The 18875-nt window shown below is 43.3% G+C and overlaps 1 protein-coding gene across 5 annotated transcripts in view; it reads right to left on the bottom strand.

Annotated features, from left to right (window-relative positions):
- Positions 1–2618: 2618 nt before the first annotated feature.
- Positions 2619–18875, bottom strand: part of vti1a (vesicle transport through interaction with t-SNAREs 1A) — a 127249-nt gene continuing 110992 nt past the window's right edge. For 2 of the 5 annotated variants that reach the window (XM_053866697.1, XM_053866695.1), the window contains one exon: positions 2619–6555. Coding sequence is in view for 3 of the 5 variants with exons in the window: in XM_053866696.1 (XP_053722671.1) it covers positions 6462–6555 (94 nt within the window). In the remaining 2 variants the exon portion in view is untranslated. The remainder of the gene's footprint in view (positions 6556–18875) is intronic. The other 3 variants (XM_053866694.1, XM_053866693.1, XM_053866696.1) reach the window with 2 other exon arrangements.

An 18875-nucleotide genomic window follows, 5' to 3' on the forward strand; every position in this document is an offset into this window, starting at 1 on the left:
AGAGGGGCGAGACCAACTAAACTCTGCACTCTGTTTCTGAACATCCAGACCAGTCAAGACCTCTGTGGATCCACCGAAGCATTGTGTTATTGACAACGCTTGGCTTTTGCTTTTTCCACACAGGAAAATAACACTGACAGCAGGAAACAAAAAAATAAGGTCTGTTTGGTTCCTCTTGACAGAAGTCATGGGAGTTCCAGATTGCTACCTCTAGCCACATGGCTTATTGTAACCACCATTTAAATTTTGATGTCCAAACCTTCCTCGTCATCTCTTCTCTGCAAAATAAAATCCCTCAAATGGTAATATGTCTTGTCACAGAGTAATCCCTGGCATCTTGTTGTGCGGTCCAATGTGGACAAAAACTGGACTTGGGGCGTCTGGATGGAGCTTTGTGTTTAGTAGAAATGACAGACACGATGCAGGGAGGATTGCTAGCCTTGGTCGGGCCAAGAGATAAAGTTCTTCACCAGATCATGTGTGACGTAGACACAAATGGCTGGAGTGACTAACCATTCGTTGACTTGAGACTGCTAATGCACAGCGGTCATATCTAAGTTTAGAGTGGTTTTAAAATAACAGTTGGAATGAACTCCAGGAGTTGAGGCGCACTAACATGATCTGTTCGACAGTTGTAGAAAGCATGTCATCCACCCTCATGTTCATTTGAGCCAAGTGAATGTCAGTGTTTAGCGTGATGTATAATATGGTGTCGCAGTGTTTAATGATTTATAGGAATAGTCTACTACCAGTGTGGGTCAGGTTGTGCAGGACTGTTTTGTCATTTCCCCTTTGTTTGATAGTTAATAACTGACAGCAGAAAGGTCTTTGTTTTGTTTATATCTAATCCTTTTTATTTGTCTGAATTTACCCTTTAAAACCCATTCGGATCCAATAGATAAACAATCAATATATCATCACTAACATTTTTAACATCCAGACATGTACATGAATTAGAGTTGAATATATTGTTTTGTGCATATTGTTTTTATCGTTTTTGATTACAAACACATACATTGCTTAGGAGTCTCTGGACTGTGGGGGCGCTCTTCAGGTCCTTCGCTCTACTGGAGTAGCAGCGAGACGACAGCTCACAGGAACAGATCAAACAAATGAATCAAAGAATGCCTTAACTAAATAGCAGCAGTGGGAGATACTGTCGGAGGATGTTGGTCCACGCTAAAGAACCGCCTCACCAACCACTGACCAGCTGCCTCAGTGACTGGCTGGTACAGGCCAGGTGTTTCAGTGGAAGATAACGTCACTATTTCATTCCTGCACCTTTGACACTTCATTGTGATAATATTGGGAGAATGAAGAAAAAAAAAATTCTCAATGAACTCCACCTTGTCAGGAGTCTCACAATAATGGGCTTTTTCTTAACTTAGAAGCAACTCATGGCCACGATTGGTGCCTCACAGAGAAACAGGGGTCTGGCAACAGAGTACAACTTTAGCAAGAACCTGCAAAACCAATGCATTCTCACTCCCTTGCCGTCACATATTGGTGTGGGGAAAGTGGCCATGTGCGTCCTTTACTGACGAGAAAGGCAGCCTTCAGCGTCACATGTTGACACATTGGCAGCATGACACATGAATAAAAACGGAGGTTGGGGTTGGGGTAGGCCATGGGATGGTGCTCCATTCATTCTACATTAAATAATGTGTCAAACTGCTATTTAAAGGCCATCAAAAGGCCACATGTTTCAGTGACAGTACCGTCACTAAGGAGGAGCCACGTAAGGAGTTATAAATAGCATCCACTCTCTTTCAGTGAAGAGAGCTTCAGTACGTCTCCAAGCTCACCAAGTGTGTGCTGCTCCTTGTGCTTCATCACACAAAAGGCTGCCTTTTTTGTCAGTATTGTTACGCAAAAGTCCACTTTCCCTACGTCAGTAAATTGCGCCTCACTAGAGTGAGGATGGGTTGGCACAACACTGTAGATCAAACTGTTTCCAAGTGAATAGTGGCAACGTCAGAGGAGCGCAGTGGATGACAGTGTTTGTGTTGGTGCACTAAGGACCCTACTGTTCATTCAATGTATTTTATATCCAAGCCTATGATGCCATACCGACTGCATACACAGTACTATGTTGTAGGAAACTTGCCTTTCCCCAGCATGTACAGATGAAAACCCTCAGCACTTCCACACAGGTCTTTGCCAGTCTAAAATGATGGACCAAAACTCTAAAGGCAAGTGTCATTATTTCAAAATTACAATTTCAAATCCCCTCTTTTCATCTAGATTTCTGGAGGAGATGGCCAGAGGCATGTCTGATGGCAACAATATTGGGCTCCTGTGGTCATAATCCAGTTGGAGAAAAGTGACAGGCTGTAGCTACTGCTGTGGGGAAATGCTGGCGGAGAAGAAAGTGTTTCTGAGATGGCACCATTTACTGCCCAAGATGGAGACTAGCAAGGTGTGCAGGTCTGCACTCGTCTATGCTGGTTGTCATTTGAGAGCATCATGGCCCAAGAAAACTATTCAACTGTTGGTGTACGTGAGGTGTGAGTCAGCAGCCACAGGTTTGGATATGGAACGTGCAAAACTGACCCATGATGGGATGATGTGGATTTTCTGGATTTTCAGACTTGGCTGGAACACACTACATTTTAAAACTAAAATTAATTTAATTACTTTTGAATACTGACCAGATAGGACCTTGAGCAGCAACGCTCTGAAGCAAAAACAAAGCCAAGTCAAGCTTTTCAAGTTCAGTTAAAATATATCTGATGCGCCGCCACATCAGATGCTGAAACTGCAGCGACATGCACCAAAAAATAAATTCACAATTCAGAAAACAGAGGAAGCAAAGGACACGGTGCCAATCAGACTATTACAAAAACAGTGAGGTCCTTCTGATCAATAAATAGAGTTCAGTCCAAAGCTTTAGTCCAAAGGTGGTGATAAGTTGAAATTGCTGCAGAAAGATGCCCCTCCGTGACTCAGGTGCAGACTGAATCATCATCAAAAATGTGCGTGTGCAGATTAGTAACAGGTCCAGGTGACCTCTGACCCTATGAAGCTGGAGTATGCAATACTCCGTCCCAGTAAGTGGGAAAGACATGGAGTGATGCCATTCAAACACTTGAAATAACAGCGAGAAGCTGCAAATGAGGCAGTGCAAGACAAATGGTAGGTTTCCCACTGAGACCCAGCAGAAAGTGAAGTCACAGCCAATCATGGATTTTTAAAAGCAGCTTTATTGACAGACTAGTATCATAGACTTCTTGACTTCAGATTTATGTTTCACACTTTTGGAGTCTGGTTGGGAAAAAAAGACAGAGATCCTGAGTCACACACATGCAATTAGGAAGTTTTACAGCGTGACCCCTCAGTCGTCTCCTGCCATCTCCAGAAAACAGACAATCTCTGTCACTTCCTCTAATAATGGCGACCGTTGTCGTGTTATTGTATTCGCTGTTAAAATGGTGGACAGTGCAGAAGGGGACCAAAGAAAAGACACATAAAGGAAGAGGGTGTGAAAGAAAGCCATTCTGCAGGGACTCCTGTACAAACGGAGAACACGGCTCCTCTTAATAAGAGTACAACATTGTGTGTGAGCGTTTATTGCCGGGGCATCCACCGCAGCCTCTGAATCAAACAATGGGAGATTTACTGCCGTTGACGACTTTTCTGTCATCGCAGGATCTTTTCTGATGGAGACGGTCTGTAGCTGAAGTCCCGCCCACTCCGTGTGACAGACCTACCGCCGAGCTGGAAGTCCCGCCTACTGCGGTGGGGTTGGGGGTAGGGGGGGCAGTCGGCTCAAACACCTCTCGTCACAACTTCTTGTTATATTAAATGGCTGACACACGTGAAATGGTGGATCATCACACAGCTTCTTCGTGAGGAGCAGCAGCTTTCATGTAAACTTTGTAGAGCAGCCGGCAGGACGGGGCGCAGGCGGTGCGTTCGTGGCCGTGGGAACTATTTGAAAACCACGCACATGGTTGAAGAGTGGATAAGTGAACACCACCCGAGCTGTTCTCCTGGAGCCTCATAAGCACTCTTCAGACATGAGACTGCTAATGTCTGATCCCCTCCTCCTTCTGTCGGTGTGGGAGTCACTTACGGAGGGTTAACACCCATCTCAATTAAATATTAAAGGCTGTCTGTACCTGCTGCTTTTGTTGCCCTCTGGAATAAGACATAACTTACTTTTGACAAGTTTTCATCCCCTGCTCTCGCCGAGAGACGCTTGTCGAAATCAAATCAGCAGGAGCGGAGGGGCTGGGAAATATTGATGAATAATCTCAATCGTGTCCCAATGACAGTGAGAGGGAGACAGTGACGGGCAGGTGGAGGAAGACGGAGGTGGACAAGAGGGGGGAGATTAAAGCGGGGAAAGATTGAGGGATGAGGAAAGGGGAAAGAGAAAAAGCGGATGGAGAGGCAGACGATGGTGGAGGTGTCACATGATGTTGCTTGGCTTTTAATAATAAAATGGGACAGGCTCTAAACAAATCGTTATCTCTCTACACCTCCGCGCATCCCGTCTTCCTTCACCCTCCACGCTCGCGCTAACTTGTTTTAATGCCATTTCTTAATGAACATAATAGCTCGGCGGTAATAATGAAACAAAAATAAAAACATCTAAAAAGGCAAGAGGGGCCCCAGAGTTGTCGCCGCCGCTCAATTATTTCCTTGTCAAGTGGGTCTGTTTTTAATGAGGCCCTGTGGGACTGACGTCTGTCAGTCAGCCCTGACTTTTTGACACCATTACAACTTCAAATAGAAGCCGCCGCCACGCTGCCTTCCACCGCTCGCTCGCTCGCTACCGCGCCGCTCATCTGACAGCCCGGGAGGAGGGCGGGGGAGAGGGGGACGAGAGAAAGAGAGGGAGGGGGAGAGAAAGGTGGCAGGAGAGGTAGAAGTGGGGGGGCAAGTGGGATGAGAAAGAGAGATATTCAGAGGAGAAGAAAAAGGCGTGTTGGCGCGAGCAGTGCGCACACACACACACACACACACGATCAACACACAATTCAACATGTGTACATACCAAGTACATGAGTGTCATTAGCTCAGTCACACACACACATGCAGACACACAGAAACACACTCAGGCAATCGTGCACGCACACGACGGAAATCCATACAGTCAAACACACTAAAACACACTAACCTAAGTGCACACAGACACCCGTGTGCAACACTGGCAAGGTTACACGAGGAAAAAGCTACCAGGGACTTAAGACCCCGGCACAAAGCTCTGTGTTTGCCTGCTCTCTGTCCTCCTTCCTTCCCTCCCTTCACCTCCCTCTTCAGCTCAGTCTGCCGGGGAGCACGGTTTTGGGAGTCACACATCTTGGTGGAATGGATTTCAGTCAGCCATTCATTTGTTATGCTAATAGGGTAAAAGAGGCAAGGTAGCGGTTAGAAGTGCGTGTGCATCTGTGCGTGGTAGGACACATAGTGTGTGTGTAGTATTTTCAACTAAAGCAGATGCGAATACTCTGACTGTTCCTGTCCCACTGCAGAAGGACTTTCCCTCTTCACACCAGAAAAAAAAAAATCAAACATGTTTTTTTCGCTGCACTCAGCGTCACAGCAAAACAACAGTCTCATCCCAAAGAAAAACATTTTACACAACTTTTACAACAAGAGAAACAACACAGCATTTGGTCGGTGTGCTGGAGTCAAGTCTCAGCTCGACTGCAGCAGTACTAGCACGCAAATGCAATGTCAAATAAATAACAGGACTAATATAAAGAAGAAACACTATATACTGTTCATGAAATCATTAGTACTTACAGAGTAGAGACAAAGTTTGGTTAAAAAGTGAGTGAGTGTGTGGAGGAGAGTTTGTGTGCGAGGTTTCATGTAATATTTGAAAAGAGTTTGGTTTGTAGATGTGTGTGGCTTTTGTCTTTGCATTTCGACTGACGAGACGACATGACAAGGGTTGTTCTGCTAACTGGCACTGCTAATAAGAAGCTCTGAAATTATGTCAGCGCAGCCCCAAACCAGTTGCAGAGCTGTGAAGGAATAAGACGACATTTTTCTGGGAGGAAGGCACTGTCCTCTGTCCTGTGTGGCTGCTGAGGGGTTCAGACTCTGCATTCCCACATCAGTCATTCAAACGTGACAACCGTACATGTCCATGTCTGAAGGACGAAGAACATGTTTCAGTTGGTTCCAAAATTGTTTGACCACTGACGGAAGTTAAAAAAGAAAAATCTATTTTTGTCCTGTCAGATGCCTGACGCAGAGGGAGAAAATGAGAGAAGAAGAAGGCAAATGAGAACGTATCACAAACAGGAAAAGCGCGACAGAGAGGAGGGAAGAAAAAAAGCTCCCTGTCGAGCTTTGGAAACCGTGATTCATGGGGACCATTTGTCCTAATTACAGCAGAACAACCCTTTTGTCGCTATTAATCACGCATGTGTGTTTGTGTTTGTGTCAGAGGCATGAGGGGGAGCCGTGTGTGTGTGTGTGCGCGTGTGTGTGTTGAGGAGAAATCACTGGCCCCGCAGATTGAAATAGATGGCCAGGATGATGGTGAGAAGGATGATGGCCCCCAGGATGAAGACCAGGACTCGATTCTGGATTATCCTGAAAGACAGACACAAACAGGTCATGAAAGGTCACACACAGTCTCGACCAGGAAACACCGTAACGTGTAAAACACACAGATGACTGAACAAATCCTGCAGCAAATAAGGCAACATTTCGGGGCTCATTTATAGCTTCATGAGAATAGAGGCGGTGAAGAGGATGGTTCAGTGAGAATGTTCAAGAAAGTCGAGAAACAATGTGATGTGAAATAGTCAGACGTTACTGCAACACAATGAGAGAATACCAAAAAAATACAAAATTGCATAACCATTTTTACCCCCAAAAAGGGAAAAGGATGATTTTAAGGGAATACAACATATAAAGTTGACTCACAAATCTTCATGTAATTAGTTTTCAGATATTGAATATTGCACAAAAGGGCATTACAAGTAAAAAAAAATCTAGTTCAAATTAGTCATCTTTAAATAACTAGAAAAATGAACAAAAATGGTGAGAAGTCAGAGCACAAAGCCTTTGTTTGTGTTATGTTTTGCTATGTTTTAGAAGGAAAATAGTAACAACATTGCAGTGAAATTCTGCAGTGCAAGCAGCCCTTAAAAAAACCTAGACTGAGAAAAACAACACCGAAGGGACTCATCGTTGCATGTCATAAAACCAACTGATGGAATTCGCAGTAAAGCCAATGACATATTAACATTTCCTCATCATGAGCCAACTTGACCAGTCCAGGCCATGAACTAAAGAAAAGTGTCTGCCAAAGCTTCAGGAGTTGGTGTGCGTGCGTGTGAGTGTGTGTGTGTCCAAGAATCTCCTGAGTTGGTAAACACGAAAATGCTGGCAGACAAACACAGCAACCCTCCGCTGCTCCTGACAAATGAGAGAATTATCACATTTGCTGACATGTGGAGGGGTGCAGGAGAGGCCGCACAGGGAGGGGGCACTGTCCACTTCTCTAAGCAGGAGATGAATAGCCCATGCCAGGGTCATTTATCACTGGGGTGGGGAGGGGAGCTGCCTGGCTGCTCAGTCACCCTGCTACCCTATAAAGCCTAAAAGTTTATGGCACACACACACACACACACACACACATATATACCTTACACCCCAAGCTCTGAAGCCACAGCAGCAGACAAAAGTGAAATCACACCAACTAAGAAAATCAGTTTCTTCTTTTGGAGTAACTGGGACCACACACACCAGTGGAAGTGCTATGTTTCAAAGACAAATTTTTGGAAGTTTTAACTGATAAAAGTAAAACCCAGATTGTTGTTCACCAGTAAAAGACCTGAAGTTATAAGGCTTATTTTCCGGGTAGTGCTGGGTATCCGTGAAGACACCAGAAAGGGACGACCTTGACAACTGTACACACCTAGTGAGGCCCCACTTCAAGCCCATTTGTCATTAAAGCCAACACTAAATCTTCATTCTGCCACAGTCACAACTTGTCGGACAAACAATTGTGGTTGACGGAGAGTGAAGGATGCTGCTTCTAAAAGCAGATGATTAGATCGTTACACTGAAAACAGGCGGATGAAGAGCAAATTGAAAATCACATTCATGTTTCAGGATAAAACTCTAGTTGCCACACCAGCAGTGTCAAAGACAACCTTCTCTCCACCTTATTTTGACACACACCTTTAAGTTTTAAAAGCTCCATATAGTGTGTGTGTGTGTGTGTGTGTGTGTGTGTGTGTGTGTGTGTGTGTGTGTGTGTGTGTGTGTGTGTGTGTGTGTGTGAGGCCTGGAGACTGGTGTACCACCGATGATGGCTGCAGTGTTGAGTGGGAGGACCAGGGGTCAAGGACAGCAGCTTGATTCATTTTCACCCAATAACATGCAACAAATTCCATAGGTCTGGCGACGCTTAGGTCAATCCTCACATCACACGCCACTTTGGAACACGTTTGGTCCACTAGCATCGAACATTGAAACAATATTAGCCCAAAAAATAAACTAGTTGTTCATCAATTTTACTTAGAGAATACAGCTGTTCAATAATCAATACACAGATTTTTGAAAGCGTGCGTGCAGAACTGCTGAGAGTTGGCTGGCAGTTTGATATTAATGACAGGTGTCAGATACTGAGGGACAGAGCTGAACTAGCGAAATCATTGCCTCCACTGTAAGACAAGCTTAGGTATTCTCAGCACTCTCATGCTGCTTATATTCACTCACCTGCCACTGACACCAACAAAGCAGTTCATCATTTTAAACACCACACAGTAAATGGCTGCTCACATGGACGCGTGAAAGTTTAGCCTCAATAGAGAGCAAATGAAGGCATGAAGCTACAGTATCTCAACTTGCTCAGCGAGGCAAAGTCTCCTTGGACTAATTAACAACATCCACTTAGTAAAATTATTTTCCAAACAACACAAATCCCCTCATTAATATTTTCCATGTGAGACGACATGGTGTAAAAGTGTGGGTGTAAATATTAACAAGAGTCCCACACAGCAAATGATCACTTAAATGATGAGCCGATTGCCTCCTACTTAACTGTTAACCTGTGAGTCTGATCATCTATTGTGCAGCAGCACCTCAGACCTCTTGGCCAGTCTGGGCTCAAAAACAGGAACTGGTCAGTTCAAAAACAAATGAATCCCCATCACTGTGTTCTCACGATTTCATTCTCTTCAAAGTGATGTGTGTGCACTTGTTATGCATGTGGAACACAAGAACGGCAACAGTTCTGAGACGCAGCAAATAAATGTACTGTGTAAACAGAAGGGTGATTTTGGAACAATCACGACAATGTTCGAGCTGTGATGAAGGTGAAGGTGCTCTCTCTCAGGGGAGACTTATAAAAATAGTTCCCGTGACCTGATTGAACAGTCTATCAAAACAAGTCTGGAGGCTGAATATTAAGTGGCAGCGCTTACTTTTAACTGTTTAACTGTTGTGAGGCAAGAGTCAATACCTTCAGCTGCTGAAGGATGAAGAACATAATAAAGAAAACACATTTTCGTCCAGTGAGTTTGGCAGCAATAATCCAAGATATCGTACAAGAAGGAATGTGATGGGTAAAAGGAGGCACTCGTGTACTCGAGGTCTGAACACCGTTAGATATAGGACGTATTTATAATGATAATGATGATGACTTGTCATCAAAACTGCACAACCATGTGATCGAGCCCAATTAAAAATACAAGGTTGCAAACTATCTAATCGATCCTAAACACTGGCCTGGTCATTTGGATCAGAATGAGTTACTTTCAAGAGAATGGATGCATGTGTCTGATGTGTCTTGAAGCTGGATGGGATGAGAAGTCAAGATGGGCCACAGCAAGAGGGTCGTGGTTTCTTATCCCGGGTTGGACAGGTGGCCTTCCTGTATGGAGTTTGCATGTTCTCCCCACGTGTGTGTGGATTTCTCCGGATACTCTGGTTTCCGCCCACAGCCCAAAGACATGTTCATTAGGTTACGTGGATATTCAGAAATTGCCCCTGGGTGCGTGTGTGTGTGTGTGTGCCCTGCGATGGACTGGAGACCTGTCCAGGGTGTATTCCTGCCTCTCAGCCAACGACTGCTGGGATAGGCTCCAGCACTCCCCCAAACCTGAACAGGACTAAGCGATGCTCAACTGATGATGAATGTATGTATGTTTAAAGTCAAGATGCCCAGCATGCAGATACTGTTTGCTTGTAGCCCAAACCTGTGGCTCATTCTCAGCACTTCATAACAGTCCTTCATACACAAAACCTTCAAACATCCCCAAAGTTGTCTCAAAAAAGCTGTCGTTCATTTAAAACTCACAGTTTGAAAAGCGATAGTCCCTTTACCCCACACCAGAATTCCAAAAACGGTGCATGTTTTTGGTTGATCCTGTCCTGACACGTGGCAAGAGAGAACAGAACTTATCAAACCGGATCCATCCGCCAGTCTTGACACTTGACATAGAGGTGGAGGGTGAGAGGTGTGGGCTGTGTGTGCGCCTCACATTGACACAGACCAACACAAGAAACACACAATAGTCTTACGTCCATAGAATTAAATATAATTTCCACAGCTACCTTTCTTGGCTGCTGAAGCTCCATCAGTGCAGCCAGCCAATAAGAGATCAGTAGAGTATGTTACACACAGAAGTAGAGTATGTGAGAGAATGTGAAAGACTGAATGGGTGAGTGAAAGTAAAGGCCTTAGAAAGACGGAAATAATGGTCAAATGGACAGAAACAGGGAGAACATGAGAGAGATAGATAGATAGAGAGCGAGACAGAGAGAGAGAGAGAGAGAGTCCATTTTTTTGTGGGGGCAAAGCTGGAGGAGAGCCTCCTCGGAGACAGATGAAAATAATGAGGACTTTTCTGTCAGGAAAGATTTACAAAATCGTACCAGTGTTATTAAAATTTAAAATCTCCCCGTTTTTTTTTTCTCCCTTCCCACCCTCGGCCTCCCTCCCTCTCTTCCTTACCCGGTTTTGTTCCCTCCTCTAGCAGCAGTGCAGCCTTATTACCAGCTCTAATGAGCAACGGGGTACACCTCAGTTGTGTGTGTGTGTGTGTGTGTGTGTGCGTCTGTGTGAGTGAGAGAGGGGTCCAGGTCCCTGGTGCCAGCTCAATAACTGGCCCAGATTCTGTTGTCCCTTCTCTAATACAGCGAGTACATGAATGTTGAGCTCACAATCACGCAATCATAGAAACACATGTGCACGTACAAGGAGAAAAACACAAATCGCCATACTAGTGAGAAGAGTCAGTGACCAACACCGCAAACTGAAGTCAATTTTTCATAACGAAGCTTCAGACTTCTGGCCAGGTCTGGTCTGGTCTCGGGTCCAAGACATACGGTTATGCACCAATACAAGACAACAATCTTCCAACCAAAAAAAGAAGCGGCTCAGACACACAAGAACCGGTTTTAAGACTCGACCGAAATGTCTATACACACGCGCGCACACATGCACTGTAATGTCCAACTTAGCTACAGAGTTACGTCTCTCAGGCCCTCCCCACATCCCTCCTCTTTCCACTAGTAGACCAATAAAATAAAAATCAATGACTGTCTGAGCCATTCTGGCTCTCCTCCCACCAAACCCTGGGAATATACAACACAGGAAAGGGGGGCGGGGGGAAGGGTTGAAGGGGGAGGTAGAGCAGGATCAATGTGTTCACAAATGGTTTGAGTGATGGACATAGAGGTGGAACACTGCTGGGGTATCTAAAGCATCGACTTGTTAGCACAAACTAATGCGAATAAATGTTTCATTGTAGGTGGATGCGTCTATAGACACACTCTTCTAGTCTGGGACTGGACAAAAGGTGAAAACGGGCCTGCAATCAATCCAGCCTGAGTAAAGAAAGGTGAGACATGTGCGACAATTCAATCAGGTGAGGAACCAGGCGCAGCGATCCCGATCAGGTTCATGTTGCTCCGCCGAGATAATGACTTGACCTGTTTGCTGCAGCGATATGATCCCAACATGTGCGCTTGCTGCCTGGTGCCCCCAAGGGGGTGTTCAAGATAAATGATGATTTTTTTTTTTTTTTTCAAAACGCGCTCACACTCCAGCAGAAACACACACATACACAGCTGGAGTGGTAGCAGTTAATTGCAAGCTGTTTACTGTGATGAATTATTTAACAATCATCATTTAGATCCCCAAAGATAAACAGAGGAGATTTACAGCTGAGTGTGAACTGAGCAGCGTTTACCCGGGGAAATACTGATCCAGTTCATGAATCTACTCATGTTTGATACCACATTATTATTGTGTGTGTGTGCGTGTATATATATATATATATATATATATATACATATATATATATATATATATATATATATATATATATATACATATATATATATATATATATATATATATATATATATATATATATATATATATACATACACACAGCTGTTTAAGATTATGTAGAGTGTTTACTTACAATATGCTGTCACAAATAAGTTACTGTACAAATTTGAAAAGCATCAATACGAACGTTTAAAGTATGTGATCAGTTGTTCTATTTCCCATCCTACTAACCTAATGCAGGGGAAATGGTCCAAACTCAGTCCATCAATTTTGAATTTGTTGTTTTACAACCTCTGCCGGCAGAAGGCCAGACTGGGGCCTGATATGCTGCTGAAAAAAGTGTTGTATTAGAAGAAATGAAGGGGAAAACTAAAGCTGTACCTAGATCATGTCTATATGCAATATGAGATCTGTATGAGATAAAGCGAAGTGTAAAGCTAAGGAAGGAATTGAAGAGGTGATATAAGAGTAATACAGATGGCGAAGGAGAAAGAGGATGCCTTTAGACTGTGAATTGGATTTTTAAAACCCCCTTTTGCCAGCAGCAATGTCAGATAACCGCAGCAGCTTCTGTACAGTGGGAGAAGAAGAACCTTCCTCAGTTTCTTGTGCACATGGCCACTTGACTTTGTTTTTATACCCCTTTCCTGTTCCCTCGCAACACTTCTTTAACACCCAACTTTTATGTTTCATCACTTACTTGGTCGACAGAAAAGCATGCAGTGCTATGAAACACCAGTCTCACAATTACGCTGCAATTTTTCACACCAGACATATGAAGTGAACGCATCACAGCTAAGGTAAATAAAAGAAGTGGGAGTTAAAAACTGTGGCCTGTGACTTGCTCAGCATAGTCTGACTCTTTCTGATCCAGTTTGGTGTTACTTAGCCACTTCACTGTCTGTTAGCATTTACAGTCAGTGGTTGCCAGAGCAAGTCAGCCTCCTCCACCTTGACCTATCTTGACCACCTGCTCTAGTCGCACCAATCCTCGTCATATGCTCCTTTCCATATTGTCTTTTACCTGATGTCTCCATCTGTAACATTCATTCCCTGTCTCATCTCTCCACGTGTCCAAGGAGGCCAGACTTGTGTCTGCCTCCGTAACTTTGTCTCCAAACTCCGCGTACCTCTGATGTACTGGTCTCTCTACTCTTGTCTGTCCTAGTCACTCCCATTGAAAACCTAGGCATCATCCACTCTGACTATTCAGGCTGCTTCTTGTCTTTGTGTCAGAGCTGGTATCACTAAACTAAAACACAACACAGGTCTCACTAATGTCCTGAAAAGCTTAACTTACATTCCAGCTTCCAGTTGCTGTATTTGTGTGGCTTTCTAAGACTATACAAATATGAAAATAGCATGGTCGCAGGAATGACTGAATGAATGCTGGTTGATGAAAGGAAATGAATTCAAAGTTCTTGGTCGTCATGAATCAGAACATTTTTGGATTGAAATAAATCAGAGTTTCCCTGTTTGTCTTTACACCCTACAATGAACAAACAGCCACAGGATTTAGAGGAAGTAGATGTTGGGGAATTGAGGAAAAAAAAAAAATCACAATATCCCTGACATTCCTCTCCGGGTCTCCTTTCTGCTTAGATTTCCCCAAACACATGATCCCTCTTGTATACATTCTGTTCGGGCCAGAGGCCAGCTGCAGATCCGATTACAGTTCCAGCTCTTTTTTAAGGCTGTAATATTAGCCACCAGAGCTGCAGGCTTACAAACTATCATCATTGTTTTTTTCCTGAATTGAAATCTCTCTAACATAAACAAAAGAGTAGGAGAGAGGTTAGTTTCATCTAACTGATGGACTGCATCCACTAACATGAACTTTTTGAATATTATCTGAATGTTACTTTCTAACTCGGTTCCCTCTTGAGTTATTATCAAAGAAGCAGAAGGTAACAGGTACACAGTCCGACACTGGACACCGACTCTATTGTTTTGAAATCTGACCGAATGAATTGGCCAAACTCATTCCCTATTTATTGCTCCTGTTACACCCCTGCGTCAACAGCATACAGTTGAAAGTTGAGGAGAGTGCAGCTCCAGCTGTTTTTACATCTTGGTAACTAACTAGTAATCCAAATCTTGTTTACCATTACAGGCTGATATGAAACATCCTGATAAAGAAGTCCCACCAAGGACATCAGAAGTAAAAACTCACTCTGGCGACATACTCCGACAACTCTTTGGGCCTTTAAAGACACCCATTTAGGATTCCACCACAAAGACGCAATAAGGACACGAGTGTTTACGTCTTTTTTTTATTAACTCGTAAAGAAGCTCCTGCGTGTGCTGTTTGTTTGGCAGTTTAAATCGACTCTCCAAATATTTGCTTCAAGTCCCTTGTGGTTTTCGTTTCGCATCCTGTGTGTCTCAAGATGATGTAGCGATATTGCCCACCAGCATGCACACAGACACATGTAGGCAAAGAACGGTCGAGTACACACGCACACCCACACATGCTGACCCTTTTTCTTATACAAACATACACGGACCCGGCTCTGGCCGAGCAACCGCTTTGTTTTGCCTGCAAACATTCCTGCACACACAACTAAGAAAAACTGTTTTCCAAAATAGCACTCGTGACAAAGTTGGCGTATATTGACTCTTTCTTAAAATTGTCAATCTCTGCCCAAATCTATCTTCAAAATTTTGGAAAGAACATCTACTTCACACCCGCAGTACTTTTGTGGGAGCCTGCACCGGCCCAGTTTTTGTTTTCCAGGATCAAGTCCATCGAAGCAGCTGTTACAACGAACCACAGTGGAAATGGTCACTGAATGATTGAAAATCACTGTTTCGGTCAGCGGCGCTAAAATTCAATCTCTAATATTTGATTAAGGTATTTTTTTCATTAGGTCCACCACACCAACTCTACACTAACAGGGACACTGTCTTGGCCTGTCCGCTTGAGTCCAAATGAATGTGAGATAAAGAGACCCACAAGTGTCAGCTGTCTCCTACCTACAAGAGTGATGGTAGGACTGAAGTCTGTTTGTTTTATTTGACTATGGTTACATGCATTATAGGGTTTAAAGGATAGGATTACTCATCACCATCAACATAAATCTTAAAATAATGTACCCAACTACATATGTCAAGGCATGACAAAATACAATGCAATCGATTATGGTGAACTCCAGCAACTTTAAAAGATTTTCATGCATCGACATCGCTACTCTTAAACTGAGAATATAGAAGTCAACAGGGAGGTTCGTGTATGTACAGACCTGTAAAAGGAAGGGGTTAATGAAAGATGAGGAATCAAATGTTTTTCACAGCAGCGAGACTGAAATATCAGACATAGTTCAACATGAGCTGCGAACATGAAAGAAAAGCAAAGAGGAAGGTTGTTTTTTTTTTTTTTTTTTTTTTTTTTTTAGAAATTCCTAAATAATAGCCAACAGAAAAAAAGATAACAAATCCAAAGTCTATACGTATGGTTTAAAATCAAACCATATCTATTATATATCTATCTATTCAAATAAAATATCACACAATAAATATCACATAAAATTAACTTTGTTTCTTTAATGACAAAATCTAACCTCGTGCTGTTTAATGCTGAAGGAAAATCACTCTGCACCTGCAGCTAGGTAAACGGGCTCAGTACTTTTTTTTGTGAGACAGAAGACTGTCAATAGCTGTAGTTATTAGGGCCACACCACAAAGTAAATTGACTTTTGAAACCAAAATAATTCAGGATATGTCTTTTTGCGCCACCAAAGAAATATGTGATGTCTGTGTCAAAGTTGAAAAATGCTTGATGCTCTGAACCGCAGAGAGACTGTGAATCCCCATGAAATGTAAAAGCACTTTGATTTGGTCAGATGTTTCAAAATCATGACAAAATATTCACACAACAGAGCTGTGCTAACTAGCAAAACTGGACCTCAGTGACGGAATTTGAAGTCTACATCTACAGATCACCGTGATCGAGGCTTACAACACATCTATCTACAAGACACAAGGACCCAAGCAATGTCTCGTTCTACTGACATCTTCACTGTATAGAATGTTGTTAGACCAACTTCATGTCCTCCAGCAGAGTTGACAGCTTCTTCTATGGTGAGAGTCAGGGATCCCTTGAACAGTCAATCGCAGGACATATATTGACAAAAAAACACAAAGTCACACACTCACATCCCTGGACAATTAATAGTAACTGCCTCATCACTGTGTGTTAAAGAAAACCCATGCAAATACTGGGAGAACACACACTGAGAAAGGCAGTAGGTTCACTCTAACCAGTGAATTGCCTCGAGCAAGGGTCAAACCTACAACCTTCTTCCTGTGAGGACGAACTAAGCAACACATCTCTGTGGCACCTGAAACACAGCGCTCATCAAATCGGTGTGCCAGTCGGGGGTGAGTGTGACATCACATGGTTTCCAGCTACCGTCTAATGTCTTGCCAAGATAGCACAGGAATCACTTTTGTTTTTATTAGGCCGATTCCGGTGCTTCAGTGACTGATTTTTGGGATCAGTTGACTCTGGTGCCCTTTTTTATTCAGTCAATGTAAAACTAAATTTTTGAGAAGATGCCATTTTGTAAGCATTAACTAAATATAAATAGATGCAAATCCACACCAAACAGAGAGGAGAAGGAAGGCTGACAACATCACTGTCACACAGCAAACTAATGATCGTGAAGCAGGAGACACCAGTGTTTATGTTCTCTGCATTACTGGAATCTCCCAAATCAATAAAGAAGTGAAAACATAGCTCGGTTCTGTGTCTCTCTTCTGCAACGGCATGTGGTGGCAGAACTATCGCATCAATGCAAATGACAGATCATTTCTTCTATGTACACTACAGTGAGTGTGTCGTTCATGTGCTCACGCTCGCGTCATTTACATCATACAGATGTCAAATGCTAAACTAACTTAAATCAAGTCCTCATCAGTGATCTGATCCTGCATGGCTCGATCTCATGAGAAGGTGGGTGGTGTCGGAGCTGTGCAAGAGTTAGAGTCAAGCGCAATGTTATGTTCAAGAGACATCGGAGAACGTGATCAAGCAATATCTTCATGACAGAGCATGAAGGACTTTAAACTTATGTTTAGCCAAAAAGCTGGAAGTGCTAAATAGGTCCACTTAACTTAAACCAGAGGTCAAAGGTTCATATTCATACACTAGTGTGTTAAGATTGGAACACACACACAGGATATAGATTACATCTCAGCAGCAGTGAGACAGAAAAGTCCATCTCGTACACCTGACCTCATGACATCAGACTGCTTCTTCAGCACAGTCCTGATGGAATGAGAGCAGAAGCAGAGCTAGTGCGACACTCTTGCACGTGTTGAGTAAGACATGAAGACTTTAGGAGCGAGTCTGGCAGGACAGCGTGAAATTTACAACATTTTACAACCTGTTTGGATATCCCATACAGATGGCTTCATCTGGCAAGAGAAGGGAGGGAGAGCAGGAGACAGTGAATCTAGGGCTATAATGTCATTCTACAACCCCCCATTTGACACTACAAGGGAAGCGTTAGTCAGTCTAAATAATCCATGCTGTTCCATTAAATTTGCAGACTAGCTTCCCCAGTTCACGTGTCTAAGCCTGGGAGAGAGACAGAGAGCAGGGTTCAAGACAGTAACAGTAAAGGAGTAATATAAGATAATAGTCTGTACTGAATCAACATGTTGATATTGTTTTAAATTATGCATCAAATCTGTGAGGTGTGGAATTTGCTTCCTGTTATCTATGTGTCGTAAAGCCAATAGCAACTGATCTGAAAGTTGGTGGCAAGCTGCCACACATTTCACAGTGAGAACACTTCCTTTAGACGAAAATAGATGACAGCTGGCGAGAAGATGTCATTAAGTGTTTAGTCAATAAAAAAACAAAAAAAGGAGGATGGATTTTGTTTGGCGAGTTACAATGAGGAGATAGTGGAAGCTTCTGATGTTGATGACTGTTGCCATGATGTGTTGTAGCAAATACAGTGACACTGGTGTGATGTTTGATAGCGTAAGACACTGGGCAGAATGTTTGTTTAAGGGAATCGCAACGCGAGCAGAAGGAACCTGTGCTGTGGTTGAAGAGAATCAGAGTTTGAGGCATGAGGGAGATCCTTGTTGTTTGGATGTGGAATGTGACCAACAGCATCTTCTGCTAAAGACTTGTTGCCATTCATCACAACCCAGATGCGTTCTTTTATCCTTTTATTACTCACACACTGGCTGGGGGGGGCAGCAGAATGAGTGTTCTGACCACACTTGTTCTTCTTTGCAAAGTTTCGTCAACTTCACTACACTTATACTTCACACTCATTTAAATTTGACCGGGACCCAGATGACTGCCACTTGTGGGGTATGTTTTCTTTCTCACAGTAGTTTCACCTTCATCATAAAGTTTCACAGGACGGGTGGTGCCCTATATACGAAGTGCTCCCAGTGCACCATTATTCTGCCACTGAGTGACAGCCATTAGCTAAAGACGAACAGTCGCACAGCCAAATGTCTCCTCGTATATTAGCTCAACCGACGTAAAGAGTTGAGAGAAGCCACCGTTTGGAGAAAGAGTGGAGCAGGACCAGCATTATTGACTTGTTGCTCCTGCTACATTTGTTTATTG

Source organism: Synchiropus splendidus, chromosome 5 (assembly GCF_027744825.2).
Source record: "Synchiropus splendidus isolate RoL2022-P1 chromosome 5, RoL_Sspl_1.0, whole genome shotgun sequence".
Lineage (NCBI taxonomy): Eukaryota > Metazoa > Chordata > Actinopteri > Syngnathiformes > Callionymidae > Synchiropus > Synchiropus splendidus.